Source organism: Macaca mulatta, chromosome 12, assembly GCF_049350105.2.
Source record: "Macaca mulatta isolate MMU2019108-1 chromosome 12, T2T-MMU8v2.0, whole genome shotgun sequence".
Lineage (NCBI taxonomy): Eukaryota > Metazoa > Chordata > Mammalia > Primates > Cercopithecidae > Macaca > Macaca mulatta.
In genome coordinates, this window is record NC_133417.1 from 82126472 (window position 1) to 82140881 (window position 14410).

Consider the following 14410-nt stretch of genomic DNA (forward strand, 5'->3'; position numbering starts at 1 on the left):
CACAGGAGTTGATCACTAAAAAACATGGGAAATTTTAATTTGAAAGTTTTTTGCAAATTTAATATTTAATATCATTCCTAATACTTTGTATTTTATCAAAATTAGATACTTAAAAGAAAACATTACCACCATTTAGATGCCTCCAAATATTTTCTATTTTACCCCAGTACGCTGCACAAAAATGATCATTTTCTGTATGTCATGATATAAAGGAGAGGGTCTGATACAGATTATAAAGTTTGCCTGCCACCCATCTAACCCTAGGACCCTCACTCCCTCCTCCCATCCTATACACTCCCTTTCTCATTTCAAAGAATCAGGGCTGCAAGTGTAGACCATTGCCAAGTTTCAAGTCTGTGCCCTACAGGGTCAAGGACTTTCGGAAAAGTGCTTTTTGTACCTGAGACACAACTGGACCTTAAGTTTATTTATTTATTTTTTGAGATGGAGTCACCCAGGCAGGAGTGCAATGGTGTGATCTCAGCTCACTGCAACCTCCGCTTCCCGGGTTCAAGCAATTCTCCAGTCTCCACGTCCAGAGTAGCTGGGACTACAGGCACCCACTACCACACCCGACCAATTCTGTATTTTAAGACGGGGTTTCACCATGTTGGCCAGGCTGGTCTCGAACTCCTGACCTCAGATGATCCACCCGCCTTGGCCTCCCAAAGTACTGGGATTACAGGCTTGAACCACTGCGCCCGGCCTTTGTTTTGGTGGGGGAGGGGGCGGAGTCTCGCTCTGTCACCCAGGCTGGAGTGCACTGGGCCAATTTCCGCTCACTGCAACCTCCGCCTTCTGAGTTCAAGTGATTCTCGTGCCACAGCCTCCCAAGCAGCTGGGATTACAGACGTGTGCCTCCATGCCCGGCTAACTTTTGTATTTTTTAAAAGTAGAGATGGTGTTTTACCATGTTGGCAAAGCTGATCTCAAACTCTCCACCTCAGGTGACCCGCCTGCCTCGGTCTACCAAAATCCTGGGATTACAGGTGTGAGCCATGGCGCCCAGCCAGAGCTTAAGTTTAGACAAAAGCATAAAAAATAACGTCTAAAAACAGCACACAGTCAGGATGAACAACAAATCTGGACCAATACAATGGGGAGGACAAAAAGATGTGAATAAATGGACTGACATTTCATGTTCCTGGAGAGAACTTAGTATCCCATCCCACATTGTTTCGCGATTTAACATTAACATTTATACAAAAGTTATTAATTAGAACAAAAGTTATTGATTAGAATTAACTTGATTAGAAAAACCTGGAAAAACATACCCTAAAGTGCAGCCAGGTGATCACTCTTCTTGATCACCTATGTAGTGTTTCATAGGGTACTCTGGTGTGAATACCACTTTCCAAAGGTCTTTCACTTTGCATTTTTCTTTGTATCCAGAATTGATAAAATTACCAGGACTATTTCACAGTAATCAGACTTAGAAAATCTTAACACTAACTAGACGCTAAGGCTATACATTCTTACAATGTCTCAAGTCTATTGCTGGCCATCAGGAGCACCTGGATACGCAGAATACGTGAAAGTTTGCGAAAAAGGAATCAAAGCAACAGGAGGAGTCTGGTTTGAACGGTTATTTCATCCAAATTACATTAAGGACTGCTAACTGGTTTCTGCCCCACAAAACTACCCTTTGTGCATGTTTCCAAACTATAACGCAGGTCCTCCTGGGGCAACGGTTAAATAAATTAACAAATTCTTAGACTTTGCGCTCCCTTTTCCAAACTCGAAGTCGACCACTCCCCATTTGTTAACAGAAACTTTTAATGTAACTGATTAGATTTCTAACCTTTCCTAGGGAGAACCAGTTCAATTCTAAAAGAGTTGGTCACATGGGTTGCTAAATTAAAATATAAAGCATTTTCTAACAGGGAAGGGAGGCTCGTCAATTGTGGTTATTTTTATCAGTAACTTTAAATATGGATTCATAGATTATCAATTTATGGCTGGCCTGGGTGTTAGAAGATGACCTAATCCCATCCCCCTTTTCATGTAAAAAACTGAAACTACAGCTCTGTGAAGTCAAATGATTTAAAATCATCTGACTAGGCCGAGAAAGGATTAGATCTCTAGAGCATTACGGTAACAATCTTTCGCAAACTGGTAGCATTATCTGGCGACCCTGCTTTTCTGAAAATCTTGTCAATTATTCAGTTCCTTAAATTCCGTCAGCTACAACAGATGCATCAGCTCTTTCCACACTAACTTGAAAGAAGCACATTAGAAAATAGTCCTGACTTGTTTCTTGAGATCAGTAACTAATGAACTGACCTCCACCAGTCCTGCCTCAGGTCGTTAATGGTAAAAATTCTGTATGTCGGCCGCGTTTTGAGGCCTGCCCAGGGTGCCTGTGATTCCTACACGTCGGAGCCGCAGGGATTTTCAGTACATGCCCTCAGGTGGGCGCCGCAGTCACAGACACTGGTCCCTGGCATTTGGAAACAGGATAGGTGGTCCGAAGGGCTAAGGGGTTTTACCTGCAACCTTTAAATTACAAGCAAGAAAAACGTAGGTTTTATTTCGGGCACAGGAATGGAATGAATTCGGAAAAGGAAAACTAGAGGCCTGCGGGGGAAGGAGGCACAAGCGCGAGAAGAAAAGGAAAGGCCTTTCTCTCTGGTGACGCGCGATCACGAGGCGTTTTCTCTACGTGGACGCTCACCATTGGCGGAGACCGAACTGACGTCCCGGAACTCGTCCGGACGCGAACGGCGCCAAGGCGGTCCTGCCCTGAAAGTCGGCGAGGCGCGCGCGCTCCCGCGGCACGCCGCGCCTCCGCCCTCCGCCCGCCAACCCGCTGGTCCAGTCGTTCTTCGCGCCCGCTTGGCTCCGCCCCCTTCCCAGCTCGCTCCTCCCCCACCAGACTGGCGGCGCGCGGAAAACGCGTCACGTGACGACTGGCCCCGCCTCTTCCTCTCGGTCCCATATTGAACTCGAGTTGGAAGAGGCGAGTCCGGTCTCAAAATGGAGGTAAAACCGCCGCCCGGTCGCCCCCAGCCCGACTCCGGCCGTCGCCGTCGCCGCCGGGGGGAGGAGGTATTAGGGGGAGAGCGGGGGGTTGGTGGGGAATGGCCGGCGTGGGGGGCCTGGTTCGGTGGGAGCGGGGAGGCCGGGTGAACCGGGGCGGCCGTCCCGCGCTCTTGCGTTGAGACGGGCGGTGGGAGGGGGAGGGGAGCGGGCCTTGGAGACCTCCTCGGGGCCCCTCACCCGCCTCGCCTTCATCTTCGGCTACACAGGCGGCCCCTTGGAGGCGCGGCGTGGTCGGGGAGGTCCCGGGAGGGAAGCCGGCCTGCCGGTTGCGCGGCCTCAGAAGCGAGGCCGAGGGCGGCATGGCGGGCCCCGGCGGGAGCGGTTGGGAAGAGGTTGTGGGGGAGGGGAAGGGACGAGCAGGCACATCCGGGCGAGCGAGCAGGCGGGCGGCGGCCACATTGACATTGATCCGCCGCCGTGTTACGAAATGGCGCATTGGCCCGCAATGGCCGCCGCCTCGCTCTGCCGCCGGGAAAGAGAGCCTGGGATTGGAGAGAAGAGGGCGGAGGCGGCCCGGCAGAAAATGCCGCAAATGGCCTCGAAGCACGAGAAGGTAGTGCTTTCGCTGAAGTTCGGCGGACGCTTTTCTGGGCATTTTACCGGTTCTCTCCGCGAGGAGAAGTCGATAATTGGCCTGTTCTTTTCTTCGCAGCATCCTGTTGGAAATATGAGATTGTTAAAAACTTTGCTGCTTTAGAATACTTCCTGTTTTTGCTGAAGTAGTTACATTACACTTCTCAAACCGCCATGTGGGCGAAGAACTTAGTATTTGAGAACTTGAGTGCAGATGTGAAAACCCAGCCAGCTTTTTACCGACCCCGGCCGTTGGGGAGGGTGGGTGGAGAAGAATTTGAGTGTAGATGTTAAGGAAGAATTTTAAAATGTTTTTTATCTTCATGTTTTCCCATTCTTTGAGTCGGCTCTGCTTGTAGTTTCCTGGAATTTTATTTAGAGGACTGCAACCAAAGTTGAAATTTTCACTTGTTTGCAGTACATTTAATGTGGATCCTAAATATTTTTGTCGATTTCGTTATTGTCAATCGAATACATTTATCCAAGACTTGAAAAGATGAGACTACGTGAATTAATGCTTTAGGCTCTTAACATTTTTTTCTAGCATGTGACAATCTTCACATTAAATGCCTTAACATCTCTACCTCTAGAAGACACTTGAAGACATGAGAATGTAAATGTGAGCCCCCTTATTTAAGGACTTCGGGTGAAGGAAACCTTCATGCATTAAATAACAGTTCATGCAATGTGTTAAGAAGTCTGACTGAAGTATAAAACAATTTCAAGACATCCTAATTCTTAAAAATCTCAATTTTTGTTTTGCTGTGCTCCGTTCTTATGGTCAGACAATACATACCATTCCTAATGTAAGTTCAACTTGGCAGTTTGTTGTGACTCTTAAAATTGAGTCATAAAATGAAGATTTTTGCAGCATATAACAAACATGGGTTATAGAAAGCTATTTGGTCGGCTTTTTTTTTTTCCTCTTAGTTTTTTTGGGAGATGCTGGTTTGGCTTAGGAATGCCTATTTTAAATTAATTTGCTTGAAAGCAGTGAGTTTCTGTAAGTTTGACATTTAGAACTTTTAGATTGTTCATCACAGTTTGGAGTTTAAAATTAAAAGCATGTTGGGATGTAGACTGAGAAGAGTTGAAGTGGGATAGATGCAACACTGCTTCTCCAGCAGTTTAGTGCCTTAGAAAATGACTTCTCATTAGCAACTTCTAAAGTAAAGGTTTTCAGACAATTGCAGCTTTTAAAAAATGAAGGGTTTTTAGATTCTGGATTTGTCTTGGATTTCAGTTTAGTTGAAGTGATGTTGGCATTTGAAAGGCTGGTTATAGGTTTCCTTGACAGAGTTAGCCCTTTTAACAGTTGAAGTCTGTATTTCTGGTCAAAGTTTTTGTTGTTTATTTTTTTGTTGTTGTTTTGTTTTTGTTGAGACGGAGTATCGCTCCTATCGCCCAGGCTGGAGTGTAATGACACGATCTTGGCTCACTGCATCCTCCGCCTCCTGGCTTCAAGCGATTCTCCTGCCTCAGCTTCCCGAGTAGCTGGGATTACTGACGCCTGCCACCGCGCCCAGCTAGTTTTTGTGTTTTTAGTAGAGATGAGGTTTCGCCATGTTGGCCAGGCTGGTCTTGAACTCCTGATCTCAGGTGATCCACCTGCCTCGGCCTCCCAACGTGTTGGGATTACAGGCATGAGCCACCGCGCCCAGTGTCTGGTCAGAGTTAACTGGACAAAGTGTTAATTGTCACAGGAATTTGATGTTGATTTTATTACTTACAGTACATTAAAGGCTCTTCGTGCATCTTAATCCATCTACTGTAAGATAATTTAAGAGTATTGGTTCTTTCTCTCAGGGCCATGATCCAAAGGAACCAGAGCAGTTGAGAAAACTGTTTATTGGTGGTCTGAGCTTTGAAACTACAGATGATAGTTTAAGAGAACATTTTGAGAAATGGGGCACACTCACAGATTGTGTGGTAAGTTACACTAAGGGAATAGAAGGGTTCTAAGTGTTGAAGAGAATCCGTGGAGATGTTTTCAACGTTGTAAAACTTTTATTTTGTAGGTAATGAGAGACCCCCAAACAAAACGTTCCAGGGGCTTTGGTTTTGTGACTTATTCTTGTGTTGAAGAGGTGGATGCAGCAATGTGTGCTCGACCACACAAGGTTGATGGGCGTGTAGTGGAACCAAAGAGAGCTGTTTCTAGAGAGGTATTTTAATAATATATTGTGTAATATATGAAATTGTTGTGAAAGTTTGTTTCTTGACTTAATTTATTACTTTATTTATAGGATTCTGTAAAGCCTGGTGCCCATCTAACAGTGAAGAAAATTTTTGTTGGTGGTATTAAAGAAGATACAGAAGAATATAATTTGAGAGACTACTTTGAAAAGTATGGCAAAATTGAAACCATAGAAGTTATGGAAGACAGGCAGAGTGGAAAAAAGAGAGGATTTGCTTTTGTAACTTTTGATGATCATGATACAGTTGATAAAATTGTTGGTAAGTAACAATTTATGGTAACTCGAATGAGAAAGTAGACGTGGGTTTTCTGTCTTGAACTAAATTTGCTAAACTGCTTGTAATTTTCTGTTGCGTGTAATGGCATTTATAGTGTATAGTCAGTTTTTATAGTGTCTATACCTGTGTAATCAGTATCCAGATCAAGAAATAAACATTAACATCTCAGAATGCTCCTTCATTCCCAGAGTAACTACCTGATTATGTCTTAATGGGTTACATAATGACAGAGGGTATCTCGTATATGTGCTTTTCCAAACATAAAATAACTTTCTGTTTTGTTTGATTAAAAAAAAATTTAGTTCAGAAATACCACACTATTAATGGGCATAATTGTGAAGTGAAAAAGGCCCTTTCTAAACAAGAGATGCAGTCTGCTGGATCACAGAGAGGTGAGTAGGACCATACACATGTACACAGTGGATGTGAGTCATGTTTGTAAGGTTCTTAAAAATCTCCCTTGCCTGTGTTAAAGGTCGTGGAGGTGGATCTGGCAATTTTATGGGTCGTGGAGGAAACTTTGGAGGTGGTGGAGGTAATTTTGGCCGTGGTGGAAACTTTGGTGGAAGAGGTAGGCTGTTTATCTTCTGAGTACATGCACACCTAACATTTCAGTAAGTTGAATATATGATTTTAATTCATTTCTTGTTTTTCCTCAGGAGGCTATGGTGGTGGAGGTGGTGGTAGCAGAGGTAGTTATGGAGGAGGTGATGGTGGATATAATGGATTTGGAGGTGATGGTACGTGGCTTATTTTCGATTGATATTTTAACTTCCTGAAAATTACTACACTTTTCTAATTTTAGTCAAAGCTTGAATGGCTTAATGGTTAAGGTGTATTTCCAAACTAATGCCATAGAAGAGCAGGAACCCTTTTTCCCCTAAAGATACATCAGCTGCTCTTTTTCAGCAAGTAGTAGGGGTTGAGCCAGATTGTTTTATTAAGTCTGAGACTGTATTTTTCTTAGTGAAATTTTATAAAAGGAAAACTGATTTTTTTTTTTTAACTATCACAAGATGGTTAAACACTTATTTTCATTCTTACTAGCGCAGATACTTGATATTCTATTATTATTAGCTATCACCAGGCTTCAGAGTGTTAAATCAACTCACTGGCTTATTTGCCAGTGGCTTAAATGTAATATAAAACCATAGTTGAGTAATCCTAGCTGTTCAGGAGGCTGAGGCAGAGGGGTTGCTTAAGGTGAGGCTTTTGAGACCAGTCTGAGCAACATAAGGAGAAACCGTGTCTCTAGAAAAATAAAATAGGGGAACGTGGTGGCACATGCCCATAGTCTAGCTACTCAGGAGGCTGAGGTGGGAGAATGACTTGAGCCCAGGAGTTCAAGGCTCCATTGCTGTGGTTGCACAACTGTACTTGAGCCCGGGCAACAGAGCAAGACTCAGTCTCTTACACACACCAGAATTGAATAACTTGACTATACACTTGAAACGTTTTTGTGTGGTCTTGTTTTTTGTTTTTTTTTTTAGGTGGCAACTATGGCGGTGGTCCTGGTTATAGTAGTAGAGGGGGCTATGGTGGTGGTGGACCAGGATATGGAAACCAAGGTGGTGGATATGGTGGCGGTGGTGGAGGATATGATGGTTACAATGAAGGAGGAAATTTTGGCGGTAAGCATTCACTTGTTTTATTTAAATGTTAAATATTCAGTGTTGCTAATAGTTGGCATGACACATATTTGAAAAGTGTTAAAAGTTAGCATTTTATCAAATTTTATGTTTTGTAATATTAAAAAATACTAAAATGGTGAGTAGTTCAAACCAAATTTTCTTGACTTTGCTGGTTATTTAGTAAAATGTATTCAACTCCTTTTTTTTTTTTTTTTTTTTTTTGTGAAATGGAGTTTCGCTCTGTTGCCCAGGCTGGAGTGCAGTGGCGTGATCTCAGCTCATTGCAGTTTCCGCCTCCCGGGTTCAAGCGATTTTCCTGCCTCGGCCCCCCAAGTAGCTGGGAGTACAGGTGCATGCCATTACGCCCGGTTATTTTTTTGTGTTTTTAGTAGAGACAGCGTTTCACCATGTTAGCCAGGATGGTCTCGATCTCCTGACCTTGTGATCTGCCCGCCTCTGTCTCCCATAGTGCTGGGATTACAGGTGTGAGCCACCACGCTCAGTCAGATGTACTCAATTCTTAATTGAGTAGTTAAAAATGAACATTTACCAGTATTTAATACATGTTTTACATGTAAAAGATTGGGAGTTTATTTACTGCCAAAATGTTACTTAACTCTTAGGTACATTTAAACTGGATAATTGGGAATAAAATGTTTGAATACTCCAGACATGTTGAAGTGTGCAGATTGCCATCTAGGGCTTAGGTTAACAAAGTACTTTGGGTCTTAATATGTCACAGGTAGTTGCCGAATTTAAGCAAGCAAGTATAGGTCATTAATCCAGAATACTGTTAAAAGCTTTCTTAGGAATGGACTGTTTTGTTGGACCTAATTAACATGTCAGTGACAGATGAGTGAAGTTTTAACAAGTTATAATGCCTCAGAATCATAGTGAATGGAACACTGACAATTTTAATGGTGTTAATGGTAGAGAGAACATGGGCCTAGAGAATAGCATCTAATATAGACAAAATGTTGATTGTGTTTTAATACCCTGACGTCAGTTATCCCAAGTGGTGCTACCAAAGTGATGTGTATAATCATGCTATCATAATTCTTAAAAGATGATAATTACATACATTAAAAGGGGAAAATGATTATTGTGTAGGTAAACCACACATAAAAACCTTTCTGATTTCAGGTAACTATGGTGGTGGTGGGAACTATAATGATTTTGGAAATTATAGTGGACAACAGCAGTCAAATTATGGACCCATGAAAGGGGGCAGTTTTGGTGGAAGAAGCTCGGGCAGTCCCTATGGTGGTAAGTACTTTCTTAAATAAATTCTTTAGAGCCTTTTTAATTAAACAAATGTGTATACTTCTTTTAAAATACTATGTCTATTTTTAGGTGGTTATGGATCTGGTGGTGGAAGTGGTGGATATGGTAGCAGAAGGTTCTAAAAACAGCAGAAAAGGGTAGGTATCTTTAAATTTTTATTATGATGATAAAAGAATATGTGGAACTGTTCACTGAGTGTAATAATTTTTTTATCCTGTATTATTCAACAGGCTACAGTTCTTAGCAGGAGAGAGAGCGAGGAGTTGTCAGGAAAGCTGCAGGTTACTTTGAGACAGTCGTCCCAAATGCATTAGAGGAACTGTAAAAATCTGCCACAGAAGGAACGATGATCCATAGTCAGAAAAGTTACTGCAGCTTAAACAGGAAACCCTTCTTGTTCAGGACTGTCATAGCCACAGTTTGCAAAAAGTGCAGCTATTGATTAATGCAATGTAGTGTCAATTAGATGTACATTCCTGAGGTCTTTTATCTGTTGTAGCTTTGTCTTTTTCTTTTTCTTTTCATTACATCAGGTATATTGCCCTGTAAATTGTGGTAGTGGTACCAGGAATAAAAAATTAAGGAATTTTTAACTTTTCAATATTTGTGTAGTTCAGTTTTTCTACATTTTAGTACAGAAACTTTAACAAAATGCAGTTTTGAAGGTGTTTCCTTGTGAGTTAACAAGTAAAGAAGATCATTGTTAATTACTATTTTGTATGAATTTTGCTAAAGTTAACTGTAAAGAAACACCTGCTGACTTGCAGTATAAGGGGAATCTATAGTCTCCCCATTTCCAAACCATGATATGAATGGGCGCTGACATGTGGAGAGAATAGATAATTTGTGTGTTTGCAATGTGTGTTTTAGATAAATAGGATTGGGTATTTAAATTAGCATTTGTGAATTTAATAGCATTAAGATTACCTTCAAATGAAAAAAATCTCAAAATTTCTATTTGGTTTTTGTGCATTTTCTTTTAAAATGTAATCATATGATTTTAGTGTGTTAGACTTGCTGAGTCCTAGCTGTGTTTAGAACATCTCCATACATTTACCTTGGTCAAATTTGAACTGCTGCCATAGGTTTTGGGTGTAAAGAATGTTTACTGCCCTCCATTTAAATTCTGAAAAGGGATAGTGGATGTTTTCCCTCTCCTATGTTAGAAACTATTCTTAAAAACTTTTCAAAATATAGAACCATTAAGCCTGCTATATCTGAGCAAATTAGTGGGTACCTTTTATTTTTCTTTTTTTAAAGCACAAGAGGCCCATAAATCTTGAGTTATTTTCCTTAGTTTAATTTTTTTTTGATACAGGTTTTCAGAGCAAGAGAATAAAAATGATGCGTTATTAAACCCCTAACTGGCTGGCATGCTTTCCTGTTTGTATTCTATACATTTTGCTGGATGAAACCATGGATAGTTTAGGTATAATTGTTCAAAATAACCTAACTGCAGCAGAAATGTAGCACAGTTGCTTAGTACAGGCTTCTCACTTCCTACAGACCTGAATTCAAATTTGAATAGTCTTGAGTTCTTAAATGCCCAAAGAACACACTGTTATTTCTTGTGTATATTTCAACATAAATCATGTTGTTATCAATTGGTTCGGAAGGCCCTGGTTGAGAAGACTTTTAGATAATAAGGTCATATATATATATAGTAATATAAGCCAATGTCTACTGTTTTGCGCCAGCTAGTGCTTACAATTTCATTTGAGCCCTGAGTATGTGCCCTGCTGTTACTCTTTCTTTGGTAGTTGAACGTTGAATTCAAGTCTTTTTTTTTGTTTTAAGAAGTACTAAGCAAACAAGCAATAAAAAGGGGAATGGGGCGTGCTAGTGTTTGAATATGCTCTCTTGTTGCTCTAATTCTGTGCCTCTGTGCATTAATATTTGGATGCATGCAATGCCAGCATGGAAATTGGTCTTCACACATACTGCAGTTTTCCAGAAACATTCACAAAACAATAAATGTAACAGACATTCCATTTGTTAATGGGCATATATGTGAAAAGCAGTGTAGAAAATAGGCTAATATTAGAAAATGGTTAAGTCCTTAATAACTTCAAGTGTGGTTATATAATGGACACTGTCAATGTTCATAACTTAAACCTGGGTACCTGGTCAAAATAATGCTTGGGAAACATTAAAATTGAGCTAAATTGTCTCAAGTTCTTTTATTCATATAAATAAAGTTTAAAGGAATGGGGGAGATTAACATTTCCTGTTTTATGTTTGTGAAATTGTTTGACACAACCTTGACAGTATCCTTTAATGGCATGAGGTTAATTGTACTGTTAACCAACTTTCTATGTTCTGGAACTAGTATTATAGTGAAAACATTTGCAGTAAGTTGATGTTTACAACCTATAAGCAGGTGAAATCTGTGTATGTGACCTGTTTATAAGTTGTATTAGCTTAGATCTTGTGAACAGTGTGGAAAAGTAAGCCATGAGGAGAGCGATTTAACCAGCTTTAAAGGACCTAAGATGTGCTTTTTAAGCACAGTGTGGATCAAAGGAAACTCACTAAGACAGGACTTCAGCAGCCTTTTGTGTTTGGACAAGTCAGCATAAATAAAGAATGACAAGGCAGCAGCAAGAGCTTCAACTACAGAGAAGTGAAGGCATAAGATACTATGATGATAGTGAGCAACTTTCCAAAAGCTAGTTAAATCTGCTTATTACAACTGAAATATCGAAGAAAGTCTAGCAGGAAGGAGCTCTTCGCCTTTTGGAACATCAATGAGAGATAGTTGCCACAGTCGCTAGGTCTAGCATTTAGACCTGCAAGGAAGGGCAATAAGCATTAGGTAAGGCTTGAATTTGAATTTTTTCACTAATTAAAGAGTAATTTTTTGTAAAGCAAGGTAAGAGTAATCTTTTTGATTTGCAGGTTGAATGAGAACCCTACTTGCCTAAATGAGGAATGTCTTTCCTACCATCTAAAATACGAAGGTTTCTGGCTGGGTAAGGTTTGTAGTTGACAGTAAAACCTGATGACACCATTTGTTTCCCTGCAAGTCTACATTACGTATTTCACAACTTTGTCCCTCTCTAGTAGGCACATTGATAAAATTCGACTGAAAACTACCTGGGTACCATGTCCAACACATTTTAAACCTTAGTTTTAAAAATTCTCCTGCAAAATAGCCATAAGTATTAATATCAAGTCAGTTGTGACCCCTCGTGTATGCAATTCATTATTAGTGTCTTCAGGGTAAACTCAATTTTTGGTAAGAGAAAGTAGCTTCAGCTTTTGTGAAAACCATTTTTGTAATAAGCATGACACACAACACACTAAGCTGCCAATCCTCATACTAGGAAAACACCTTCAGAGGAACATTAAAAGTTACCAGGGCCAGGCACAATGGCTCACGCCTGTAATCCCAGCACTTTGGGAGGCCGAGGCAGATGGATCCCGAGTCCAGGAGTTTGATACTAGCCTGGGCAACATAACGAGACCCTGTCAACAAAAAATACAAAAATTAGCTGGGCCTGGTGGTACACATCTGTAGTCCCAGCTACTTGGGAGGCTGAGGTGGGAGGATGCCTTGATCCCAGGTGGTTAAGGCTGCTGTGAGCTGACTGCCCCACTGTATTCCAGCCTGGGTGACAGACCCCATCTCAAGAAAAGTTACCAGATGTCATGGATAAAGGTTGGTCTTCAAGTGGCCTCATACGTTCTTTTGCATATAAATTCAGGGAATTCATTGGACCAATAGGTTACATTTTGCTTCCTTTTTTGTTTTGGTTCATGTTAGGCAGTGGGGGCCTAATTAGTGCTCCTTTGTAAAAAGACGTTTTCCTGAAGAATACTGAATTACTGTTCAGACTGGTTGTTGTTGGGTAATAAGGGCTGTTTTTGCTGCCCCAAAAGGGCTTAACCATTTAGGTGGTTAGTTTACTTTAAAAAACAAAAATCCTTTGGAGACAGATAGTGAAAATGCAAACTAGTTTCTAAATTACCAGTTCCCTACAGGAAGATGCAGTTTGCCAGTGTTTAGTCTCAGAAAATGACTGGTTGGCTCTGTATCTAAATCAGAACCCAATTTCTACACGTGTTGAATAAGCTAACAGCCTTTGATGAATTTCCCTCACAACATGGTTTTAGTGAAGCAGACAATTTTATTTTTTAAGGGCATTGTTCTTTCTAGTTCATTTCTTTTTATGAAATAAAATTATTTTGTTTAAACATAGTTCCATTGTCGTTTCTGAAAAATACAGTATTCTCATAAGTTGTAGCAGCAGTAAAAAAAAAAAAAATTGTTATATAAGTGGTTGGGGCAGATTTAACTGATTTTGTTAAACCAATTTGTAGGTTACTGCTTCTAATATTACACTTCTAAAAAGCTGAATTTATACTCATGTCCTAAAGGAGAATATGTGATAATGAAGTACATTTGTTAAGTAACTAATTGAAATAGGCTTGGTTTTAAGAGTTCCGGTATATAATAGTCAAAAGTTGAAACCTAATTGACAGTATCTCTTGGAGTTCCAGTAATGTCACAAATTAGTGAATAAGCATGCCAGTGTGCAAGGGTAATGTAAGGATTGTTAGCCTATCTAAATATTCAAAATTACTTTAAAACTTCAGTATGTTTTCTGATTTTTAAGAATTCAGAAGTGTTCTGTAATGGATTCAGATGTTTCATTTGTAGTATAATGAAATGTTTACAGAAAGATAACTTTTTCATTAAAATATTTTTAGAAATGTGTGTGTTGTTTTGTCACTTCACAATGTTCATGTGACTTAAACACTATAGGTGAATATTTTGAGTTATTTTACCAGTAAGTAATAAAACAACAGGAAACTTGGAGTGAGCCTTTATCAGTTATTTTAAAAGATGTGAATTCTATTATATGGGAAATAAGCCGTGGGAAATAAGCATGGAAGAAAAAATATTTTTTAAAGTTATCAGCACTTGTTGCCTAAAATAGTTTAGGTCTTGACAATGTATTAGGTATTTGGGTGATACATGTGAGGCATCTGAACCTTTGAGGGAAAAAAGGATAAACGAGTGAGTGAATAGAAACTAGGAGAAAAAGGTGGTTGCTAGGAGGGAAAGGGCATTTCAGATGTTGGAATTCCCTAGTTTCTTGAGAGGCAGTGGAGTGGTTCAGTACTATATGGTGAAAGTAAGTTGGGGAAAACCTTTCAGGAAATTTTGTAGTCTCAAACTACACTGATGTTTAACCGAAGAGGAAAAGGGTAAGGATGATGTGGGTAATGATCATCTTTTGCTGGATTCATTTATGGGGGTAGGTCTTTGATGATTTTTTTTTTTTTTTTTTTTGAAATTACAACATGTGTATTTGGATTTCTAGCCTTACTAGCTATTAAGCATTTTCCCAATATAATTTTTTCAAGTGAAATACTTTATAAGTTGAAGCCAGATGAGG

The 14410-nt window shown here is 40.2% G+C and overlaps 1 protein-coding gene across 9 annotated transcripts; it reads left to right on the plus strand.

The window, feature by feature from the left end:
• The first annotated feature begins 2919 nt into the window (after positions 1 to 2919).
• HNRNPA3 (heterogeneous nuclear ribonucleoprotein A3) lies at positions 2920 to 13721 on the plus strand. 9 transcript variants are annotated; one of them, XM_077957236.1, is made up of 12 exons: positions 2920 to 3048; positions 5422 to 5544; positions 5634 to 5780; positions 5862 to 6072; positions 6393 to 6482; positions 6566 to 6661; positions 6750 to 6830; positions 7581 to 7641; positions 7684 to 7721; positions 8865 to 8987; positions 9075 to 9142; positions 9236 to 11226. In XM_077957236.1, exons 1-11 carry the CDS (start codon positions 2977 to 2979, stop codon positions 9125 to 9127), a joined length of 1095 nt encoding a protein of 364 aa, XP_077813362.1. In that variant the 5' UTR covers positions 2920 to 2976; the 3' UTR covers positions 9128 to 9142; positions 9236 to 11226. The 9 variants fall into 9 exon arrangements, with proteins under 9 accessions (XP_077813362.1, XP_028686702.1, XP_077813363.1 ...); XM_028830869.2 differs by lacking the exon at positions 9236 to 11226 and adding an exon at positions 11904 to 13721 and having other exon boundaries at positions 7581 to 7721; XM_077957237.1 differs by lacking the exon at positions 9236 to 11226 and adding an exon at positions 11904 to 13721 and having other exon boundaries at positions 2920 to 2982; positions 7581 to 7721.
• Positions 13722 to 14410: the final 689 nt, after the last annotated feature.

Bases quoted from the DNA above. Each gene is read 5' to 3' on its own strand.
- HNRNPA3 (XM_028830869.2), top strand. From the start codon at position 2,977: ATGGAGGTAAAACCGCCGCCCGGTCGCCCCCAGCCCGACTCCGGCCGT. The intron at 3,049-5,421 runs GTATTAGGGGGA...TCTTTCTCTCAG, and splicing joins GTCGCCGCCGGGGGGAGGAG to GGCCATGATCCAAAGGAACC. The intron at 6,073-6,392 runs GTAAGTAACAAT...AAAAAAATTTAG, and splicing joins TACAGTTGATAAAATTGTTG to TTCAGAAATACCACACTATT.